We start from the raw sequence: 23,903 nt of genomic DNA, 5'->3' as shown, positions 1-23,903 counted from the left end.
TGTTGATATAAATTAAGCCTCCAGAGATGGCATACTAGGAGTAGGACTGGGATCTGACAGTGTGACCAGGAGCAAGCTGGAGCCTTTTTTTCAGAGCTGTTTCCTCCACTGGACTGAGTTCCCTTAGAATCTGAATGGTGTGTAAGCCAGGTGGGTACTCGCTGTGATAATTATCTTGTTGGCTAATGAGGAGGAAAAGGCCTGGAAGCTCATGGGTTCTTTGGACTGCAGGTCCCTTGGTGCCTCTCAGAGCCAGATACAAATGGGTACACACACTGTATGCCCTGATAAGTGTCTTAGTTTGTTATCTTAATTTCTTATCTTGAAAAAGCATTAGTTCTTTCTGAGCTAGATGAACAGGATTGTCACATTTTCTTCAGTTCACATCTTATTTTAATTCTTTCCTCCCTCCCTCCCATTACACTGAAATGTCCATGATAAACCTTTGCCAGATTAAGCTGGGGATATTCATTCATGATATTCTATCTTCATACTTATGTATGTTTTTACTTATTAGTGAGTGTTAGCATCAGGAAAAGCTAGGTCCATATTATCCATATTACTATAAATATTAATTGAAATTGGTATCTTTCTTGAGGTTCAATTGGAAAATCAATGATATTTTATTATATATTTATCATGCTAACTTCATTTTGCACCATAGTTATTAGATATGGATGAAACTTCTTGTCCTTGTGTGTGGACTTTAAATGAACTGTTGTCCTTTCTTGAAATTTATATGTTGTTATTACTGCTATTGCCATTTTGGTTTAGACTTTTCCTTTGGAAGATTAAACAATTTGTCAGGGTTTCTCAGCCTTAGCACCATCGACATTTGGTGATAGTTCTTTGTTGTGGGGGTCGTCCTGTGCATTGTAGGCTATTTAGCAGATGACCCCTACCCACTAGAGACCAGTAGCATCCCCAACTGTGATATCCAAAATATCTCCAGAGACACTGCATGTTGTCCCATGGTTGGCAAGACTTTCCCTCTTTGGGGGAACACTGCCCTGTGTGGATTTATCTGAGCATCAAGAGAAGGATACTTTGCTTATGTTTCATAAGTTGGAAGAGATGATTTGTGCTTGCTCACTGAACATTTAAATGTTCTAGTTTTACTGAAGGATCATACACATTTGACATATAGCTAGGTCTATCTTGCTTTGCTCTAACTAAAACCCCTTAACTTTCTGACAATTTTTTTTAGAGTGTGACTAATTTTGTTCAACTACTTCAAGTTTATGTGATTGCATATGGTGTTTCTTAATGGATGAAAGCAAACATTATAACGGAGTCAACTTCAGTCAAATGCTGGCTCTGTGATTTAGTGATACATTTAGATGTATGCCTTCTGTCCAGTTCTAACAGGCATATAGGATTTTTATCTGCAGTTTCTCTTGTTCTCTCTTTCTTTTTATTATTAAATTAAAAAAGTAAAATTAATGCCAAGTAGTTTGTGATGTTGTAACTACTTATAAATTGAGGAAATTTGCAAAAATATTTCTTCCAGGTCATTTCTTAATTTAGTCATGAGGTGTCCTTATTTATTTATGAACTTATTCTTATTTATTAATAAAATACAGTTGTTGATATTACAGGATTTAGAATCTGTAAGGGTGAGTGAACTTGAGTAGCAATGTGATTCACAGCTTTTGAATTTAATAATTTATTCTATGTTAACACTTAAATTCCAGACACTCTCTATATTAATTTCTGAATCAGTGAGTAGGGAAATAGCTTTTAGTCTCCAAGTAAAAGGTTGAAATTCTTCATAATTTTTACTTTCTGAAAAGGATATATAATAGGGTTTTGAGGTCAATTTTCTCCTATTTATTTTTTCTAGAATGATCTTTTTAGTTTAAAAGTTTATTATGGGATATGATACAAATGCCAAAGTATAGTAAGACTGAGCTGAGTAGAATTTCTGGAAAAAATAACCTCTGTGGGATTGACTGCTTGACTAGTAGGGTGAGTGGGTTTGGGAATTCTTGGAGACCAGGGTGAACAGCCCTGGCTCATAAGAAAGATCTTAGGCAGACTGGATAAGTGATTCTTTTCTGATGTACTGCTGTGGGGCTACAGCAACATAAAGACTAGTAGTTTGGAAGATGCCCAGTTCATCTAAGCATGGGACATGGTACTAGAAACTAAATATGAAAGGCCTTGGTGTGAATAAGTAAATTGAAGGGTAAATTAAAGGGAAATAAATGTAGTAATTATTGAAAAGAGCAAGGACGGACCAGTGAGGATGGGGTCAGATTTGGGGGAAAAATATTATTTTTGACTGTTTTATGGCGCTGAAATTGTTCATGAGTGGTTAACAGGCAATATTAAACAAGTTGCAATAAAATTGATACACTAATACTTGCTTTAGAAATTTATACCATTCTTTTGGAAAACAATATGGCCATTAAAAACATTTATACTGCTTGATTTAGTAATCCCAATTCTGGAACTTTTCCCTGGGATCATAAAAGAGAAGAAACAAATCTCATGCATGATGATGTTCACTGCACCAATATTTGGTAAAACAAACAGTGGAAAGAATATAAATGTCCCCAAACTAGAGAACCAGTAGAATAAAGTCAATTAATGGAAAATTTCATAGCTTTGACAGAATATAATTATGAAGAACACATGTGAAAATGATTGTCACATGAGCCAAAAAAAGGTATTAAATTCTATGCACCTAATGATGGTAGCTATGCAAAAGGTATCTTTGTATAGTAGAACTGAAAAGGAAGACAGTTAAGTCAGTGTTCATGTTTTAGACTGTAGGATTAGAGATATCTTTACTTATGTATTCAGCATTTTCCTTATATCATTGTGATGTGGTTTATGTGATTAAAAATAATTTAAAAGCATTGTTGGCAGAGTTAAACAGTCACTAGTCATTCAGGGTTTCAGAATTTCTTTGAGGCTGTGCTGTGATGTGCTGTGCTAAGTCTCTTCAGTTGTGTCTGACTCTTTGTGACCCTATGGACTGTAGCCTGCCAAGCTCTTCTGTCCATTGGATTCTCCAGGCAAGAATACTGGAGTGGATTGGTGTGCCCTGTTCAAGAGGACCTTGCTGACCCAAGGATTGAACCTGAGTCTCTTATGTCTCCTGCATTGGCAGATGGGTTCTTTACCAGTAGCGCCACCTGGAAAGCCCCTTCTTTGGGTCTGTTGTATGACAATTCAGCATAATGGTGTACATGAATGTACAAGGGAGAAAGCAAAGACTATACAGGGATCACAGGACTAAAATCAGAGTGAAAAAGAAGGTAAACAAGCCACTCATAAACTCTACTTCATCAACAGGGATAAGATGCAACCAGTGACCTGAGTGGTTTGTGGGTCTCAGTTTTGGAGACCTTCTTTAAAAAAAGAAGATTAAAAAAAAAGAATCATCTTCAGGGCTTCACAGGTGCCTATGCAAGTGAGAGGCCCTGACTCTTAAGCTTTTTTGATATGAGGTAAATCTGCCTTCAGGGGCAGTCTGACCTACTGCCAGGAGGAACTGTTTTGTTGGGTAGGGGGCTGTCACTGCTTCTCTGAAAGAAATAAGTAAGTGAAAAAAAATGAGGAAAAGAAGAAGAAATGAGAATGAGGTGGCATATTGCCCAGCCTCACTTGAGAGGACGCCACATCTCCACAGTGGGTCTTCTACACCTCAGGGCTGGTGCATGGACCTCAGGTGCAACTCCTTTAGTCAGTTTTTGCAAGGCCTCACTGAAACTAGTGGTGCTGGCTTTGCTGAGCCCTTTTCTTTCTTCCAAGTGGACTATTGTAAGAGTACTGGTGAGGAGACCATCTACTTCACGAGTTCTCTGAAGTCTGGGAGTGGCTTCTCTTCCTGCCACGGGCCCTAATTTGTTGAGAGGGAGACTGCATGTGGAGGATCTATAACTGGAAACAAAATCCATGTCAAGTGCTTTGCTATTGTGTAGGACAGGAGAAGAATGTAGATCATGGAGAATAAATGAATGAATGAATGAATGAATGGATGCATTCATCAGGAATAAATGAGAATGTTTCACAAACTGAGGGGTGGAATTAAGTCAACCTCTGCCTTATTTGAGAAGACCATTCCCTTAAAAAACCTGTGCTTAAGAACCAGTTGAAAGTTTACTTTTTATTTCTAGTGTACTTCTGTTTCATTGAAAAGCCAAAAAGAACTTTTAAATTTTCACAACTTTTAATTATCTCTAATTTGCTGTTCCATCTCTCAAATTATGCACATAATTGAAGGTGGAGTGAGTCCAACTCTGTTCTCTTTCTTCCTTTTGCTTTTATTCCTCAGTTTTTCTGTTTCTTTCTTTCCTTTTTAAAAACTCTGCCTTTGTGAAGTCTGATTTTGACTTGCTGAGGTAACCAGCTATAGTCTATAATGAGGTACCTGAAAAGCTAACAACCTCCTTTTCTCAGCTCTAACCAGAGCTTAAATCTTTCTGGCAAAAGGGCTAATCAATGAACTTACCAATTCAGCATATTTCTTGAATAAAAAATCAAACTTTTCCTCAGGAGTTTGCAACTTGTTCAGATTTTGCATTAGCAGGTTGGCTTCTTTGCCTTAAAAGAAAACAAAAACCATAAAGACATTTTAAAAATTAAGAGTTGAACTTGAAGTCAGATGATAAGGGCTGGAATCTCAGGTGGTCTACTTGTGCTAAGTTGCTTTGGTCATGTCCGACTCTTTGTGACCCTATGGACTATAGACTTCCAAGGCTCCTCTATCCATGGGGTTCTTAAGGCAAGAATAGCAGAATGAGTTGCTATGCCCTTCTTCATGGGATCTTCCCAACCCAGGGATTGAACCCACATCTACTTGTTAGCTGCTTGCTATCCAGCCTTGGGCAAGTCACTTAACCTGTCTGAGATGCAGATGTAAATTTTTTTTTTTCCCTTTGAAAAGGAATGACACCTACTTTGCAAAATAAGTGATTAATTGAGAAGTTTATAAAAATGTGTGGTACAGTGTCAGGCTCATGGTAGATTTTCAATAAATGTTGACTATAAGAGTAGTCCCTAAATTTCCATCCTAAGAATTCGTTCTTAGTTACTTCCCCTTATACTCTAAATATTCCAGGGAATTGTGAACATTCTGAAAATATTCAGAAGACTAAAAAACCACAGACTTTATGGAAGAGTAAATCATCCATTTCCCCATGTTAACTATTAAAAAAAAAAAAAGAAGAAGAAGAAGAAGCAAACCAGCCTATATCTGACTACTGTAAAGCAGCCGGCATTAATACCTGGAGCTGTAAAAAAATTCCAGCCCAAAGCAGAGAAACTTGATAGTTTAGTCTGCCCATGTTTTTGGTTTTGTTCCTTTAGTGCCTCTTTCTTTTTTGGGGACGGAAACCAAGTGTCTTGTTTCTGTGTGTGAGCCCATTTCATGCAGTTTTTGTGGGAATGACTCTGATCGTATTTCCTATCAGAGAATAAAGTCAATATATAGAGAAAATGGACCCAAGACACTTTTCCCCAGGCCTTTTTGTGTCTCTTTGGTTACAAGTTTAGCCTCCCCGGGTCTTCCCTTCTCCCACCTAGACCTTAATCTCTGCTGGCAGTTTCATTTTCTGTTCCCAGTTGGAGTTTGTGTTATGTTTAAAAACTCATCAGTTTATGATTATTTGATAGTGAGCCTTTGATTCTTTCTTTTCTTTCCCCATTGTTCTTCCTTTTTGTCTTTTGAGCTCAACCTCCCAGATAGCCTTCCTGAGATGACTGGATCTTTGGTATCCACAGGGATACCTGTAGATCTTTCAGTATCCACAGGGTTGAGGGTTGCAGGCAGGAGCTGGACCCTGAGGCTCACACACATGTACCACTGCACTGTCTTTGCCAACAGTTGGGTCAAGGTGGGGCAGCTTCCCCATCCTCACCTACCTGTTATACCTGCCCTGTCTATCTGAATAGAGAGGTTAAGCCACCCAGTGGAGCCTACATTTCCTGATATAAATCTGCTTGAGAATGTTAACAATTTTGACAACCTCTCCCACAAGAACAAGCGTTTCTCCTTTGCTGGAATTTTTGTTTTCATCTTGGAGAGGCAAATATATCATGGAATTAGGGTTTCCAGGTGAAATATAGGACATGGGACACTCTTATACTAAAAAACAATGGTGTCTCTGAAATTTAATGTTCCTTGGGTGGCTTGTATTTTCACACTTGCTAAATCTGGTAACTCTAATGGCATCAAAGAATTTTAGGTTTAGAAGGAACTTCAAAGAGCACCCAGACAACTGGTTAACTTTATAGATTAAGAATAGAAAGCCCAGAGAAGCCCAAAGTTATGTAATTAGCACTGACAGAGCCAAGGCTTGGATCCAGGGTTTGTCTACTTGTTCCAAATCACTCCACTCCCATGTGGAATTTTGATGCCAGGGAAACCTAGAGAAATAAAAAGAAGCTTCTTTTGAAAAAAGAAAAAAATGACCTCATTCCTAACAGCTGGTTTCATCTATCTTTGCCCAGTGAGTCAGTTCAGATTAGAGACATGATCTGAGACAGGGGAGAGGGCGGGGGTGAGTGGTGCCCGACCAGCAACCCAATTATGGCCTATGGCATAACATTACCTTTAAACTGATAAACTCTGCTGTCCCACCCCAACCAGGCCTGGCTTTGAGAGATTTCTGTAGTAGCAGGGATGGCTTGTGTTGGTCTGGCCATCCCTTCACCCTGGTCTTCAGTTTGTGGAAGGCGCTCATGTGATGACTGCTGTCCTGGGTTAGAGGATCACCCATTAAAGGCAGGAGACTGTACTGTTGATCATGTCTGGCCTGGAACCTCTTATAGTGTTTGGTCCATGGCAAGTGTTTAGTGAATCTTGGTAATAATGGAACTAAACAGAGCCAACCTGTGCACACGAATATCTTGTAAATCAAATAAACACTGTCCAGAAAACAACTTTGTGATCAATTGGAGGAAAGACACCTGTGACCTTTAATGTATGCTTAGCATAGCTCTCAATGTGAGTATCAACCAGAAAACCATATCATGCTTCTTTTGGGAAAGATAGAAACACTTGAGTGAGGCCAGTGAGTGAGGATCTCTTTTTCTGTGTTCAGTATCTTCTCTCCCTTTAGTTTTTCTAACAATGAGAACAGTTTTTTTTTTTTTTTTTTTTTTTAAATTGACACACTTGCTAAGGTCTTTTTCTGCTCTCATATTCTCTTTTTTTATTTTATTTTATTTTATTTTTCTAATTTTATTTTATTTTTAAACTTTACATAATTGTATTAGTTTTGCCAAATATCAAAATGAATCCGCCACAGGTATACCTGTGTTCCCCATCCTGAACCCTCCTCCCTCCTCCCTCCCCATACCATCCCTCTGGGTCGTCCCAGTGCACTAGCCCCAAGCATCCAGTATCGTGCATCGAACCTGGACTGGCAACTCATTTCTTACATGATATTTTACATGTTTCAATGCCATTCTCCCAAATCTTCCCACCCTCTCCCTCTCCCACAGAGTCCATAAGACTGTTCTATACATCAGTGTCTCTTTTGCTGTCTCATACACCGGGTTTTTGTTACCATCTTTCTAAATTATTTTGTATAGAAGTTGAACATTCAGATGCATCAGACCACCCTTCAAAAATGATTTCTACAAAAAAAAATCCAAGAAATTGGAGACAAACATGTACATAATCCATAACTTTGTAACATGAGAGAGCTTAGTTTTTACATGTCCATTAAATTTTTGCTGGACTACAGTGCTGTGTGCGATTGTGTGGAGGAGGGATTAGACCAATCATCTCATAAGAAAGGCTGTCATTACAATTTTAGGAAATGGGGTCATTAGGTGACAGTGTCAGACACAAGAAGAAAAATCAGTTTTATGTGTTTAAACTACTAGCAGTTTCTTAGCTATAACTATAAAGAAAGCTTTCCTAAAAAGAAAAAAAACTGAGCCTAATAATGAGATTAGCAAGAAGAGATAAGAAAGTCTTCCTCAGTGATCAGTGCAAATAGAGGAAAACAATAGAATGGGAAGGGCTAGAGATCTCTTCAAGAAAATTAGAGACACCAAGGGAACATTTCATTCAAAGATGGGCACAGTAAAGGAAGAAACGGTATGGACTTAACAGAAGCAGAAGATATTAAGAAGACGTGGCAAGAATACACAGATCAGATCAGATCAGATCAGTCGCTCAGTCGTGTCCGACTCTTTGTGACCCCATGAATCGCAGCACGCCAGGCCTCCCTGTCCATCACCAACTCCCAGAGTTCACTCAAACTCACGTCCATCGAGTCAGTGATGCCATCTAGCCATCTCATCCTCTGTCATCCCCTTCTCCTCCTGCCCCCAATCCCTCCCAGCATCAGAGTCTTTTCCAATGAATCAACTCTTCACATGAGGTGGCCAAAGTACTGGAGTTCAGCTTTAGCATCATTCCCTCCGAAGAAATCCCAGGGCTGGTCTCCTTCAGAATGGACTGATTGGATCTCCTTGCAATCCAAGGGGTCTTCTCTCGAGTCTTCTCCAACACCACAGTTCAAAAGCATCAATTCTTCGATGCTCAGCCTTCTTCACAGTCCAACTCTCACATCCATACATGAATACATAGAAGAACTATACAAAAAAGATCTTCGTGACCCAGATAATCACGACAGTATGATCATTCACCTAGAGCCAGACATTCTGGAATGCAAAGTCAAGTGGGCCTTAGGAAGCATCACTACAAACAAAGCTTGTGGAGGTGATGGAATTCCAGTTGACCTATTTCAAATCCTAAAAGATGATGCTATGAAAGTGCTGCACTCAACATGGCAGAAAATTTGGAAAACTCAGCAGTGGCCACAGGACTGGAAAAGGTCAGTTTTCATTCCAATCCCAAAGTAAGGCAATGCCAAAGAATGTTCAAACTACCACACAATTGTACTCATCTCACATGCTAGCAAAGTAATGCTCAAAATTCTCCAAGCCAGGTTTCAACAGTACATGAACTGTGAACTTCCAGATGTTCAAACTGGACTTAGAAAAGGTAGAGGAACCAGAGATCAAATTGCCAACATCCGTTGGATCATGGAAAAAGCAAGAGAGTTCCAGAAAAACATCTACTTCTGCTTTATTGACTATGCCAAAGCCTTTGACTGTGTGGATCGTGGATCACAAGAAACTGTGGAAAATTCTTAAAGAGATGGACGTACCAGACCACCTGATCTGCCTCTTGGGAAATCTGTATACAGGTCAAGAAGCAAGAGTTAGAACTGGACATGGCACAACAGACTGGTTCCAAATCAGGAAAGGACTACATCAAGGCTGTATATTGTCTCCCTCCTTATTTAACTTACATGCAGAGTGTGCAAAATGTCAGGCTGGATGAAGCCAAGTTGGAATCAAGATTGCTGGGAGAGATATCAATAACCTCAGATATGCAGATGATACCACCCTTATGGCAGAAAGAGAAGAGGAACTGAAGACCCTTTTGATGAAAGTGAAAGAGGAGAGTGAAAAAGCTGGCTTAGAGCTTAGCATTCGGGACTCCCCTGGTGGTCCAGTGGCTAAGACTCTGAGCTCTCAGTGCTGGGGCCCTGGCTTTGATCCCTGGTTGGGAAACTAGATCCCACATGCCACAACTAAGACCCTGTGCAGCCAAATAAAAATAAATATTAAAAAAAAAAAAACCTCAACATTCAAAAAACTAAGATCATGGCATCCAGTCCCATCACTTCATGGCAGATAGATGGGGAAACAATCAAAACAGTGATAGACTTTATTTTCTTGGGCTCCAAAATCACTGTAGATGGTGACTGCAGCCATGAAATTAAAAGACGCTTGCTCCTTGGAGGAAAAGCTATGATCAACCTAGATAGCATATTAAAAAGCAGAGGCCTTACTCTGCCAACAAAGGTCCATCTAGTCAAAGCTATGGTTTTTCCAGTAGTTATGTGTCGATGTGAGAGTTGGACCATAAAGAAAGCTGAGCACTGAAGAGCTATGATTTTGAACTGTGGTGTTGGAGAAGACTCTTGAGAGTCCCTTGGACTACAAGGAGATACAACCAGTCCATCCTAAAGGAAATCTGTCCTAAATATTCATTGGAGGAATTGATGCTGAAGCTGAAGCTCCAATAGTTTGGCCACCTGATAGGAAGAACTGACTCATTGGAAAAGACCCTGATGCTGGGAAAGGTTGAAGGCAGGAGGAGATGGGGATGACAGAGGATGAGATGATTGGATAGCATCACTGACTCAATGGACATGAGTTTGAGAAATCTCTGGGAGTTGGTGATGGACAGGGAAGCCTGGCGTTCTGCAGTCCATGGGGTTGCAAAGATTTGGACACAGCTGAGTGACTGAACTGAACTGAACTGAATAATGAGATTTTTCTAGGGAAAACAAAATAAAACAAAACTTTACAATAAAAAAGAAAAAATTGGAAAAAGCAGTAAGAAATAAATATATCAATTTCCAACTTGGGTCAGAAGAAAGTACTAATCATTTTACCCCAAACAATTATTTTTCCCTTACTTCACTTACTCCTCTAAACCCTCTTCTCTTTTCAGGATCTGACCTAAGTTTGAGCATCCCTATGCATCTGTTCATGAACCCTTCAGTCTCTGTGGATTCCTTTCTCCCCTAAATTCCTCTGGTCTTCTACCATTTCTTCCAGAAAATTTAGCATTTGTTTCAAAGCTACAGTTTGTTTCCTTCTCAGAGTGAAACTAGAAATCAAGCTAAAATCTTATAAAATAGACCACCTGGGAAGGTGACCGTTCTAAGGCAGAGTAAGTCAATAGCTGTAAAGACTTTAGAAAGCCAGTGTCCTAGTCAAGATGCTACTCAGAAGGTAGAACTGAAACTCCCCTGTAACTGGAAAGATGAAACCCATTAAACTGAACTATAGCTCAGCTAAATGCTTCTCAACCGACATACCAATTAGTCTATCTTTGGTCCTGAACATTAGTGACTTTAGGTCTGCACTTTGCTTTCTTTATGACTAATCGCACAATCACATCAATTAGTTGAATAACTTTTGGGGGCAGACTTTAAAACTCTCTAGGCTTTAATTTTCCTATCTAGAAATTGATACATTGACTAGATAAATTCTGAGCTCATAATAGACCTGTGGATCAGCTTTGTTTTTCTCCCAGATTTATGCTTCAGACCCATGATTCCCTACTCAATCGGTCATCAACCTGATTATCAAAAGGGGTATTACATTTATCATTGTTTTGTGCTTCTTACTATGTGGTACTTGTGCCACTCACATAGTGTTGATAGAGAAGAGATGAATAAGACACCTGTAAGCTGGAGGATGGGGTGAGGGGAGGAAGGGACATACTTAGACGTTAACAGGACAGGTCATAGTGCTGTCTAGTGGGGAATCTGTTTTTATTTTGTTCAGTGCCAAGGAGAAAGTGACTCCACCAACTAAAGAGATTTTAGTGTTCCCTCAACTGCTCTGGTGTACAGTGTGTTACTAGTGGGAGGATATGCAGCCTGTAAAGGAAAAACAAGTCCTGGGTACTTGGATTGTAGAGACATTTCCCAGATATTAATCAGTGTTCTGTGAAAGATGGATGTTTTTGGTCCAATAAGTTTAGGAAATATTATAAACTATGCCCATTACTCTTGGAGATTTTCACTGTTGTGTATGTTAAAGGTCAGAGAATTCTGGCAGTTGGGAAACTATCTTGGTCTGAAATTTCAAATATCCCTAAGCATATACTTTGGAAAAATTTGGGTTAGAGATTCAGAACATTTCAGTATCTCAAAAATATCAATAAAGCAAATGTTATCTGACAAACATACAATAATTAAAGATTGGTCTTTGATCAAATACGTAAGCAAAGACTAAGGATATGTCTTAAATATGGATTGAATGACATACTCAAAGTCTGTAAAAGTTCTGAATAGTTTCTAAAAGAAGACTACAGCTGGGACTTTATATTTTTTCCAGAAAGGTAGAGGAAGCATTTTCTGAAGCATAAAACCATTGCTTCCACAATCTGTTTGTGTCAACATTACCCAGAGTGCCTTGGCCCCAGTCCAGACCTACCGATTCTGAATCTCTTTGCTCAGGAATGGCATTTTTGACAAATTCTGTATTTGATTCCAATGCATAGTTAAGTTTGAAATCATTAGTCTAGACCATAGTTTAAATGACATAATAATGTCATTTAATTGATAAAGAGCCAAGCAGTTTGTTGAAGCCACTTGCAGGCAATTGAAATGATGTTTAAAAAGGTGGTTACATATTTAAATTAGCCTAAAAATACTGTTTAACTCATAATGTAGCTGAAATAGTACAGTGTTTAGAGAATATACCAACAGTCTTCAGAGGAACAGCTTGAAAGTATCAGCGGCTTATACACATGTAATTAGCGTGCACCCATGTGGGCATTCTGATCACAAACATCGGTCCTGATAAACACATTCAATTGAACTTTGTTAATTTATATATAATGACAGAATTAGTTGTGACATTTTCTTCTTTCTCTAAATTTTTTTGATTATTTGGTAAAGGAAAGTGTGAAGTCACTCAGTCATGTCTGACTCTTTGTGACCCCATGGACTGTAGCCCTACCAGGCTCCTCCGTCCATGGGAGTTTTTAGGCAAGAATACTGGAGTGGGTTGCCATTTCCTTCTCTAGGAGATCTTCCCAACCCAGGGATTGAACCCTGGTCTTCCACATTGTAGGCAGATGCTTTACTGTCTGAGCCACCAGGGAAGTAAATATGTGGTTAATACGCTTCCCAGTGCATCTGTGCAGTAAAGAATCAGGTAAAGAATCCTGCTAGTACAGGAGACCCACGTTCGATGCCTGGATCAGAAAGATCCCCTGGAGTAGGAAACGGCAACCCACTCTAGTATTCTTGCCTGGAAAATGACATGGACAGAGGAGTCTGGCAGGGCTACAGTCCATGGGGTTGCAGAGTTGGACATGACTGAGCTACTGAACACAGCAGCACCTGAGGTTAATACAGATTTTGAAATAACTCGTGGAAGACAGAGTAGAAACCAAAATCGGTCATCTTTAACTTTACCCCTGCTTTCTTCATACCTATCCCCCATTATAACACACACAAATTCCTATGTAGAAGTAGTTTTAGAGTGATAAAGCCAAAGGTCTTTCCTGGTTAGAACCACTTGAAATCATTCACCTTTGCAATGTGATTTTATGGTGGCTCAGAGGTTAAAGTGTTTGCCTGCAATGCAGGAGACCTGGGTTCGATCCCTAGGTCGGGAAGATCCCCTGGAGAAGGAAATGGCAACCCATTCCAGTATTCTTGCCTGGAGTATCCTATGTACAGAGGAGCCTTGTGGGCTACAGTCCATGGGGTCGCAAAGAGTTGGACATGACTGAGCGACTTAACTTTCAACAATGGAAAGTTTAACAGTGACTAATGCAAAAGCTTATTTCTGAGATGCCTTGGATAGAGAACAAAAAATACCTCTATAACACAGCGCAACTTTATTCTCTTTCCCGAAGTTCCAAACACTAGAGTGATTCCAACCTTGCACTTTAGAACTTGGTATTATCTGAGTTAATCTTTATGCTGAGTAGGTAAAGTAGCTGTTTGAATGTGTCTTTTAGCCCTTCTTGAAAGCATTACTAGCAGTGGTTTTAAATCTCATAGTGAGGTCCTATGCCAGCACAGACATACTTTGGGGTTTGCACATAACCTGTTCACTGAAGTCTGAACCCAGTTCTGACTCCAGTGCCCATGATCTTTCACTCTGCCACACTGGCTTCCAGAAATTAGCAAGATGTGACCACTATCTCAATAGATAATCTCCCTCCAGCTTGGGATACAGGTATATAAACAGATGATTGCTGCAGAAAGTTTAATGGAGAACTACAGAAGATGATGCTGACTCTACCTGGGCATGTCAAGGAATGTATCACATAGGAGGTGGTGATTGTAGTGAGTGTTTCAGTGAAATTTCACCAAGGAAGACAGGCAGAGGACACTCATATGTGTAGTAACATGCCCTCACTCATAGCTAAAAAATTAACTCTCTCACCCTTCTTGTAGAGCCATTTTCAGTGTTACCAAACCCCCTATCCCATGCTCTTCTAACAATTTCCTGTGCCTGTTCTAGCACTTATCCTACATAGCAGTTAGTGTACATGTCTACTTTCTCTCTAGACTTAGAGTCCTTAACCAAAGATCTTTTTTTTTATCTTTGTGTACCTCATAAAGACTAGGCATTAGTAAATATTTGCTGAACCAGTGAACTAATTAGAGTGAAAGTATTCTCTGCAATTTTCAACATTCTATAATTTATTTCTGAAGTTTTATTAAAATAAAAAATACTTTATATATGTAGTAATGGAAATACTCAAGTGATCCAGTGACAATCATTTTATATACAAAAGCATCCCTATATTTAGACTTTGTTTAAATCTAGATTCCACTAGCTTTGCTTTGAACAATTTCCTTTTCATTCATTCACTCACTCATTCATCCTTATAACAGATATTCAGCATGTATTCATTGAGCACCTAGCACATGTCAACCACTGTTCTAGATGCTAGACATCCAATGATGTACACATACACACATTGCCCCTGCTCTTGAGATAAAAGAGCTAGTGGGGATGAGATGTATTAATCAAATAATCACAAAAATAAATGTATACTCTCAAATGTAAATGTCAGGAAGGAAAGATACATAGTACAACTGAAATGGAAAACAAGAAGACTTCAGGTTGAGACTAGGAAAATGCCATTTAAGTTGTGACCTAAGTGATGAGTTAAGTGCTGAGAGGGCAGAACTGGGAAATGGGGAGGGATTTCTAGGTAGAGAAAATAGAATGGACATGGGCCTGTGGGGGAGTGGAGCATGGCCTGTTGAAAGAACTGAAAGAGAAGATGAGAATGACCAACTACTAGACGGCGGTGATGACAGTAATGGTGTTAATCAGGACAGCGTTTTCAGAAAAGAGGCTTTGGGGGTAACTTGATGAGAGATAAAGCTGGTTGGGGTTAGATATTAAGGCCTGAAAGACAATGTTAAGAAGTCTGGTCTTTGTTCTATGAGCAGTGGGAAAACACAGGGGACAGAGAGTAGATGGGTAACATACTGAAAAGTTCATTTTAGTTCTGTTGAAGGGGAGGGGGCTGGGGACAAGTATAGTAAGAGAAGATGTAGGGCGATCCCGAAGGAAGCTATTGTGTTAAAATCCAAGTATGAGGTGTGGCTTTTAGCAAAGGTTGGAAGTGCCCCATTTTAGGAATAATTCAAAGAAAAATCGTACATTAGAATGTAACTACTTGCCTAATCCTTTTAGAATTTTCTTCTCCAGTTTTTGCTCTTTGTTGCTGGCAGGCTCTTTGGCTGTGGATGGCTCTCCAGTGGCTGCAGGTTCTCTCTCCACCTCTTCAGGGGCCTCCTCGCAGTCTCCATCCTCATTGTCAGGGGGGTCTGTGTTCTCAGGCTGCTCCTTGACCATGGTGGTACCCTCCTTCCCTGCCGCGCCGGCAGTGGACCCGTACGTGTTAATGATGTCTTCCAGTTGTCGGTACAACTCTTCAGAGATATCGTGGGGTCCCCGTTCCAGCTGTATACCTGCCGCCTGCTCTGGTGCTGGGAGTGGGGTTGAGCGGTCCAGATCGTTTTGCTTCTCCAGGCCATTTTGACTGGACAGTGCTGAACTGTCCCTCACAGGTGTTGATGGTGGCTCCCCCGACAGCTGCCCAGGCTGATTGCTCTCCATACTGGGAGTGGTATCTGGTGGTAAGCACAGCCAGGGTTGATGTAGTTAACCCAGTTACAGGCACATGGTAAGGCTATCCCCACACTGGTACCTACTGATTACAGTCTCTAACACAGAATGAATATCTGTGCATTCATATTGCATTGATATTGCAGTTAGTTGGGTAGGAACAGTGAGAAGCATTTCCAAATTAAGTCATACTGTTAGCATATGTTTGATTTTGGTCTTTAATTTCCAATAGTATCTCCTATTATTGACATTAACAGATTAATTCAAGGTATTATTTTTCATGGTCATATCTGTCATTTGCTTAGAATAACCATTTTGTGTTACCATTCTCATCTATAATTCTATGTAGATTTACAATAATTGGAAATACTTTAATTTAATGTTTAATCTACATTTAATGTCTAAATTTAAATTGATACTTTTCTCCTAAAGTTTAAACATTGAATATAAGAGCCACTGACCTTACTAAAATCACTCATAATAGTAACAGTCTAAACTCTATTTTAGTGCATATTGATTAGTATGAGCCCATTGTGTGTTAGTCACTCAGTCGTGTCTGACTCTTTGTAGTCCAATGGACTGTAGCCCACGAGGCTCCTCTGTCCATGGAATTCTCCAGGCAAAAATACTGGAGTGGGTTGCCACTTCCTTCTCCAGGGGATCTTTTAGACCCAGGTGTTGAACCCAGCTGCATTGGGGGCAGATTCTTTACCATCTGAGCTACCAGGGAAACCCATGAGCCCATTAATATAGATCAATTATTATACTGGATACAGGAAATACTTGCTTTTCTGGTATTTTCCCTTTCCCAGATGAGCAACATGTACTTATTAATCAGAAAAAAACACTTTTTTGAGATTCAAACCAGCATCATTTTTAGAATAAGACTGCATGAGGAAAGATGTAGATTAACTAATGAACGTGTATGGAAACATGGTGATACTCATAATGAAAATTCCTTGAATTTCTATACCATTTTGTTCCACCGAGGGCTTCCCTGGTGGCTCAGTTGGTGAAGAATCTGCCCTCAATGCAGGAGATCTGGGTTTGATCCCCTGGAGAAGGAAATAGCAACCCATTCCAGTACTCTTGCCTGGGAAATCCCATGGACTGAGAAGCCTGGCAGGCTACAGTCCATGGGATTACCAAGAGTCAGATGCAACTGAGCAAACATTCTGTCTTTCTGTCGTTTGTTCCAATATAAAAACTGACTTTCTTTTAGGGGTAAAAACACCCCAATATATTACGACTTTCTCATCTCAGTCAAGACGCTCTAGGATAACAATAATTTTTAAGAAGTAGAAATGTCTTAAAAGCAGGGAGGGAATGAACCAGGGAAATAATCCAAGTATAATGTAATAATCCCAAGTAATCCCTTTGGAAATAGGGAGTGAGGGATGGGCTGAATCAGGCTTTCTAGGGTGGCTGGCTGTCACCATTTCTAGAGTTGCAATATGTTTGGCTTCTGCCTTTAAGTTGTGGTGCATTTTACTTGTGAATAATAATTAATGGTGGTGCTGCTAATTGGCAGCATGAAATTATGACAGGGTCCTAATAATCTGCAGGTTTTGCTGTTGGCATGAAAATGAAAACAAAAACACACTGCTCCATGCACTATACAGCTTCCTCCTCCCCTTCTCAGGGCAGGTGAAGTCAAATGCTCCAGTGCAATAAGAACAGAAAATTCAGTGTCCAGACATTGCCACCCACCTGCGGCCCTCACCAATTTTGAAGGAAGTACTCACTAATTTTGAAGGAAGAACTGTTTTCTCTCATTTATTTTAATTCACCATCTTTCTTATCAAATGATGCAGTAAACAGCTTCATTGTCTTCATCACTGGAATTCTTTATCCTGATCCCTGCTTGTTGGGTGCACTCATCTATATATAACTTACGCTTCCCCTGAACTTGGAGAAAGATCCATGGCACCTGCTGTCCAGCCAGTAGTTATTTTAAGCTTTTCTAAAAGAAGCCCTGGCCTTTAACACCTCATCTTTAGAACTAAAAGGAAGAGAATATTTTTTAAATCAAATTGAAAACAGTAAACATTGATTGGTTTAAACCCATACGTGGGTTTTACAGTGTTAGGGGGGCTTCTGAGGATGAAATAAAATCTAAAGTAAACCAGACTTCAAAGCAATGAGTTTAAAACCAGCTGTCCAGAGGAGTTTTAGTGTGGTTAGTTTGAATACAAATGTTTTGTTTGTATTTGATTTATTCTTCATTCATCAGAGGCCATAATCATTGATGTTTTTTATATTAAGTGCATGATCTCCTTTAAACTCATGCTCCACATTTACTTTAAAACAGAATAACTGAGTCATTGTAAACCACAGAACAACTCATTTTCTAAAAGTAGCCTCAACAAGATCCCAAGAGGACAAAAACAAAAAATAAAAATAAAAAATAAAAAAACTCTTGTTATTTGTAAATTGTCTCTTTCTTTATCAATTAGTTTTACAGCAAAAACTTATTTCTAAGTTTTATCTTCTACAAACTTTATTGCCCATCTTTTGCCTCCTCTGAGAGAGAATTTTATTTTTCACTTGTCCTGGCAGTCCGGTTAGATGACCACACTCACACACACATCCCTTCCTGAGCAACACATTTTACTTATAAATAAAACAATGGAAAGTTCTTCAGCAGTTCACTGGCAGTCTCAAAGTTGCAAGTTTCGAACACCACAAACCGCACCCTACATCTCACAGGGCTCGGGGGAGTGTTTGTCATACTTACCAGAATGCAAGGAGCTAAGCAGAAAGAGAAAGGAGAGGCAAGAGGCAGCAAAAGCTAGTCAGAGCAGCAGCAACAGCAGGAGCCTGGCGGGCAGCTGCGCTCTTACAGTGTAGAGAGAAACCAAACACACACGTACACACGCGAGCAGTGGGAGAGCAGAGCGGGGGTGGTGGGGGGTGGGGGGAGGAAGAACATCCTGTGACACAGCCAGAGAGAAATACACCAGGCTTTACTAGCAGTCTCCTGGGCAAATGTCCTAGGAAAAAGAAGCGGCTGGTAGATCTTAGCAGACTCCTAGTTTTGTCCTTTAAAAAGTTTAAACTCTCAGTACACATGCCCATTGCTAGTGCAGTTTTTCACTATGGTTGTTCTTTGGGGCAGAGATCAAGTTTTCTTATTTCTTGGTTTATTTCCAGTGTGCCCTGTGATTCATCTTTTTTTCCCCCTCCTTCATATGCTAGCTTAATTAGTGTCAAGTTTCTAATAGGAATCAAGGAAAAAGAGGAACAATGGCATAACGGAAAGAGGTAGTAGAAGCACTTTAATTCTGATGTCATTATTTGGTTTCATTGTAAAATTTGAATATAAATTTAGATGGCTCATTTGGCAGTGGGTTTAGTGCATCTTCATGTACATGCTAATTGGTATGACCTCCAACCCCGTGTCTTACTCAGGTAACTGCCTTTATTCAAATAAGCCTCAGGGAAGCAGTTGCTTTTTCTTCTTTAGTTGCAGATTTTCCCATCTCCCACAGTGACATTTCCAAGTCTTTCCTCCCTTCTCAAATCCTGAACCTGTTGCTTAATCCTCAGAAAAAGAACTTCCTCTTCATTGACCATATAACGGTTCTTTTTCTTAACCTACATCCATTCCCCTTTTCTCCTGTTTCTGGAGAATGTGTTCCCACACGTTTCCAAATCGGATTCCTCCATCAGAGCTTCTCCTCTTGAGACTGGCTGACATACCGATACCCACTGTGTTAGGCAGGATCATGCCGCTAGAAAGGCTTCCACACCCTAATCTCAGGAACATGTGAATATGCTGCTTTACGTGGTGAAGGAGACTTTGCAGATGTGATCCACTTAAGGATCTTGAGATAGAGAGATTATCCACAATTACTGTATGGTTCCCATGTAATCACAAGGGTCCTTAAAGATGAGAGAGGGTCAGGTCAGAAAAGTAGACTTGGTGATCTAAGCAGAGGCCAGAGTGATGGAGAGACACAAGCCAGGGAATGTGAGGAGTCTCGAGAGGCTGGGAAAGACAAGGAAGCATATTCTTCTCACAGTCCTGCAGAAGGGATGCAATTCTGCTGACACCTGGTTTCAGCCCAGTGAAACTCATTTTGAATTTCTGACCTTCAGAACTATAAAAGAAGAAATTTGTATTGTTTATAAGCCACTAGATTTGTGGTAACTTGTTTATGGCGGCAAAAGGAAACTAAAATATCTTACTCCCAAACTTTCTCACCCCTTTCTCTGAGTTCAAGGGAGGCATTGATTATGTATAGATGGATACCTAGTAAGTGGAGGTCAGGATAAAGAAATCCCAGAGAGGAAGACAATGATGCTGTTTATTGCATCATTTGATAATGAAATTGATGAATTAAAACGAGTGAGAAAAAAGTACTTCCTTTGAAGTTAATGAGTGCTTGGTGAGGGCCATAGTGAGTGATACTTCATATTGGATTGTAGCAAACCATTCCAGAGCGGTCTCTCGGTAAATAACAAACAATATTTCATCAGTGCTTCTCAAGTATAAGTAATGTACATATTCTCTTAACAGAATAACTTAATGTTGAAATTAAAGGAAGAAAAAGAACTCACTATGACTGAAACAAGTTATTGCATTATTACTTGTACCAATATATACTGATATAAAAATAGGTATAACCTTCTGATATTTAATTATTATATGGTAGAATTTTAAAAAATATTACTTTGAAAACCATACGAAAACAATAAATACAATTCATACTAACAACATTACTTGCATGTGACACATAATATTTTGCTGAACCCGAGTTGTTACTTGCAACGTGAATACTGGTCCTTTTGAGTTCATGGTATTCTTTTACAATGTGCTTTGTAAAATGACTCCACTTCATCAACTCTTGGTCCATTCAGATTACTACATAAGTTTCATTCATATGACCTGCCATAATTTCAATCGGACTTCATTTGATACGAATACACCATTTACTGCTCTTTCTCATGTTCCTGCAATTATTAAAATAGTGCTGTTTTGAGCTGATTTAACTAGATATGCACATGATATTGAAGACACAAAATGAAAGATACATGTGTTAACATGGATATGACAGCTACCCAGAAGACCCAGAATTGGCTTATACAGGCATACCTTGGAGATATTGCAGTTCAGTTCCAGACCACCAAAATAAAGGTAATATTGCTATAATCAAGTTACATGAACTTTATAACTTCCCAGTGTATATAAATTATGTTAGCATTGTTCTATACTCTATTAAGTGTGCAATAGCATTATCTTAAAAAATGTACATAGCTTAATTTAAGAAATACTATTTTGCTAAAAAATGCTCACCATCATATGAGCCTTCAGTGAGTTGTAATATTTTTGCTGAGATAGAGTCTTGCCTCAGGGTTGGCTGCTGACTTATCAGAATTGTGGTTGCTCAAGGATGGCTGGCTGTGGTAATTTCTTAAAATAAGACAACAGTGAAGTTTGCCGCATTGATTAGCTCTTCCTTTGACAAGTGATTTCTCTGTAGCATGCAGTCCTATTTGATAGCATCTTACCCACAGTAGAGCTCCTTTCAAAATTAGTCTTTCCTTCCAAGCCTGCTGCTGTTTTATGAACTAAATTTATATAAAATTCTAAATTATTTGCTGTTATTTCAACAGTTTTCACAGAATTTTCATCAGCAGTAGATTCCATCCCAAGAGACCACTTTTCTTTGCTCATGCATAAGAAGAAATTCTTTGTCTGTTAAGGGTTTTGTCATGAGATTGCAGCAATTTAGTCACATCTTTAGGCTTCATTTTTAATTCTGTTTCACCTCTGCAGCTACTTCCTCCATGGAAGTCTTCAGTCCCTCAAAGTCATCCATGAGGTCTGGAATCAACTTCTTCCAAACTCCCATGAATGTTGATATTTTGACCTCTTCTCATGTTCTTAGGACTTCCCTGGTGGCTCAGATGGTAAAGCGTCTGTCTACAATGCGGGAGACCCGGGTTTGATCCCTGGGTTGGGAAGATCACCTGGAGAAGGAAATGGCAATCCACTCCAGTACTATTGCCTGGAAAATGCCATGGACAGAGGAGCCTGGTAGGCTACAGTCCATGGGGTCGCAAAGAGTCGGACATGACTGAGTGACTTCACTTCACGTCTTCACTTCATGTTCTTAAATGCATCTAGAATGGTGAATCCTTTCCAGAAATTTTTCAATTTACTTTGCCCAGATCCATCAGAGGAATCACCATCTATAGCAACTATTGCCTTAAAAATGTATTTCTTGAATGATAAGACTTAAAAGTTGAAATTATTCCTTGATCTGTAGGCTAAAGAATGAAATTGTGTTAGCTGGCATGATAACAACACTAATCTCATAGTGTATCTCCATCAGAACACTTGGATGACCAGGTGCTTTGTCAGTAAACAACCATCTTTTGAAAGGAATCTGTTTTTCTGGGCAGTAGGTCTCAACAGTTGGCTTAAAATATTCAGTAAACGCTGGGCTGGAAGAAGCGCAAGCTGGAATCAAGATTGCTGGGAGAAATATCAACAACCTCAGATATGCAGATGACACCACTCTTATGGCAGAAAGTGAAGAGGAACTAAAAAGCCTCTTGATGAAGGTGAAAGAGGAGAGTGAAGAAGTTGGCTTAAAGCTCAACATTCAGAAAACGAAGATCATGGCATCTGGTCCCATCACTTCATGGGAAATAATAGATGGGGAAACAATGGAAACAGTGTCAGACTTTATTTTGGGGGGCTCCAAAATCACTACAGATGGTGGTTGCAGCCATGAAATTAAAAGACGCTTACTCCTTGGAAAGTTATGACCAACCTAGATAGCATAGCAGAGACATTACTTTGCCAACAAAGGTCTGTCTAGTCAAGGCTATGGTTTTTCTAGTGGTCATGTATGGATGTGAGAGTTGGACTGTGAAGAAAGCTGAGTGCCGAAGAATTGATGCTTTTGAACTGTGGTGTTGGAGAAGACTCTTGAGAGTCCCTTGGACTGCAAGGAGATCCAACCAGTACATTCTAAAGGAGATCAGTCCTGGGTGTTCTTTGGAAGGATTGATGCTAAAGCTGAAACTTCAATACTTTGACCACCTCATGCGAAGAGTTGACTCATTGGAAAAGACTCTGATGCTGGGAGGGGTTGGGGGCAGGAGGAGAAGGGGATGACAGAGGATGAGATGGCTGGATGGCATCACTGACTCAATGGACGTGAGTCTGAGTGAACTCCGGGAGTTGGTGATGGACAGGGAGGCCTGGCGTGCTGCGATTCATGGGGTCACAAAGAGTTGGACACGACTGAGCGACTGAACTGAACGGATGTTGTAAGTAGATGTGCTGTCATCCAGACTTTGTTGCTCTACTCGTAGAGCATAGGCAGAGTAGATTTAGCATAATTTTTAAGGACCGTAGGATTTTTGGAATGCTGAATGAACACTGGTTTCAACTTCTCTTTCTAACAAGAGAGTCAGCCTGTCCTTTGAAGCTTTGAAGCCAAGCATTGACTCTTTAGCTATGAAGATCTTAGATGGCATCTTCTTCCAAAATAAGACTGTTTTGTCTACACTGAAAAACTTTTTAGTGTTGCCACCTCCATGAATTACGTTTAGTAAGTCTTCTGGATAACTTGCTGTAGCTTCTACATCAAGCACTTGCTGCTTCACCTTGTACTTTTATACAACGGAGATGGCTTCTTTACTTAAACCTCATGAACCAATCTGTGCTAGATTCATGCTTTTCTTCTTCAGCTTCCTCACCTCACTCAGCCTTCATAGAATTGAATAGGGTTGGAGCCTTGTTCTGGATTAGACTTTGGCTTAAGGGGATGTTGTGGCTGGTTTGATTTTCTATCCAGACCACTAAAACTTTCTCCTTATTGGCCAGAAGGCTGTTTTGCTTATCATTCATATATTCATTGGAATAGCACTTTTAATTTCCTTCAGGAACATTTACATTCATAACTTTTGTTGCGTAAGACTTAGCTTTTGCCCTGTTTTGGCTTTCAACAGGTCTTCCTCACTAAGTGTAGTCATTTCTAGCTTTTGATTTAAAGTGAAAAATATATGACTCTTCCTTTCACTTAGAAGCCATTGTGGGGTTATTATTTGGCCTAATTTTAATATTATCATGTGTCAGGGAATAGGGATGCCTGAGGATAAAGAGAGAGACAGGGAAACAGCTGGTTGGTGGAGCAGTCAGAACACCAGCAGCACTTAATCCATTAAGTTTCCCATTTTATATGGGTGTGGTTTGTGGTGTTCCAACAAATTAC

General features: G+C 39.7%; 1 protein-coding gene across 1 annotated transcript in view; it reads right to left on the bottom strand.

The window, feature by feature from the left end:
• The window catches only part of TXLNB (taxilin beta), a 53,935-nt gene extending 35,378 nt beyond the window's left edge, over positions 1-18,557 (bottom strand). The window contains exons 1-3 of the mRNA XM_010844212.1: positions 18,407-18,557; positions 15,222-15,674; positions 4,463-4,554 (exon numbers count right to left, since the gene is read on the bottom strand). Of these exons, the coding sequence (XP_010842514.1) occupies positions 4,463-4,554; positions 15,222-15,660 (531 nt within the window). The 5' untranslated portion in view covers positions 15,661-15,674; positions 18,407-18,557. The remainder of the gene's footprint in view (positions 1-4,462; positions 4,555-15,221; positions 15,675-18,406) is intronic.
• Between the last annotated feature and the right edge of the window lie 5,346 nt (positions 18,558-23,903).

The sequence above is a fragment of the Bison bison genome, unplaced genomic scaffold (assembly GCF_000754665.1).
Source record: "Bison bison bison isolate TAMUID 2011002044 unplaced genomic scaffold, Bison_UMD1.0 scf7180017864198, whole genome shotgun sequence".
In the NCBI taxonomy this organism is placed as follows: domain Eukaryota; kingdom Metazoa; phylum Chordata; class Mammalia; order Artiodactyla; family Bovidae; genus Bison; species Bison bison.
The sequence above is the reverse complement of the archived record's forward strand: the minus strand, read 5'-3'. Positions and strand labels throughout refer to the sequence as shown.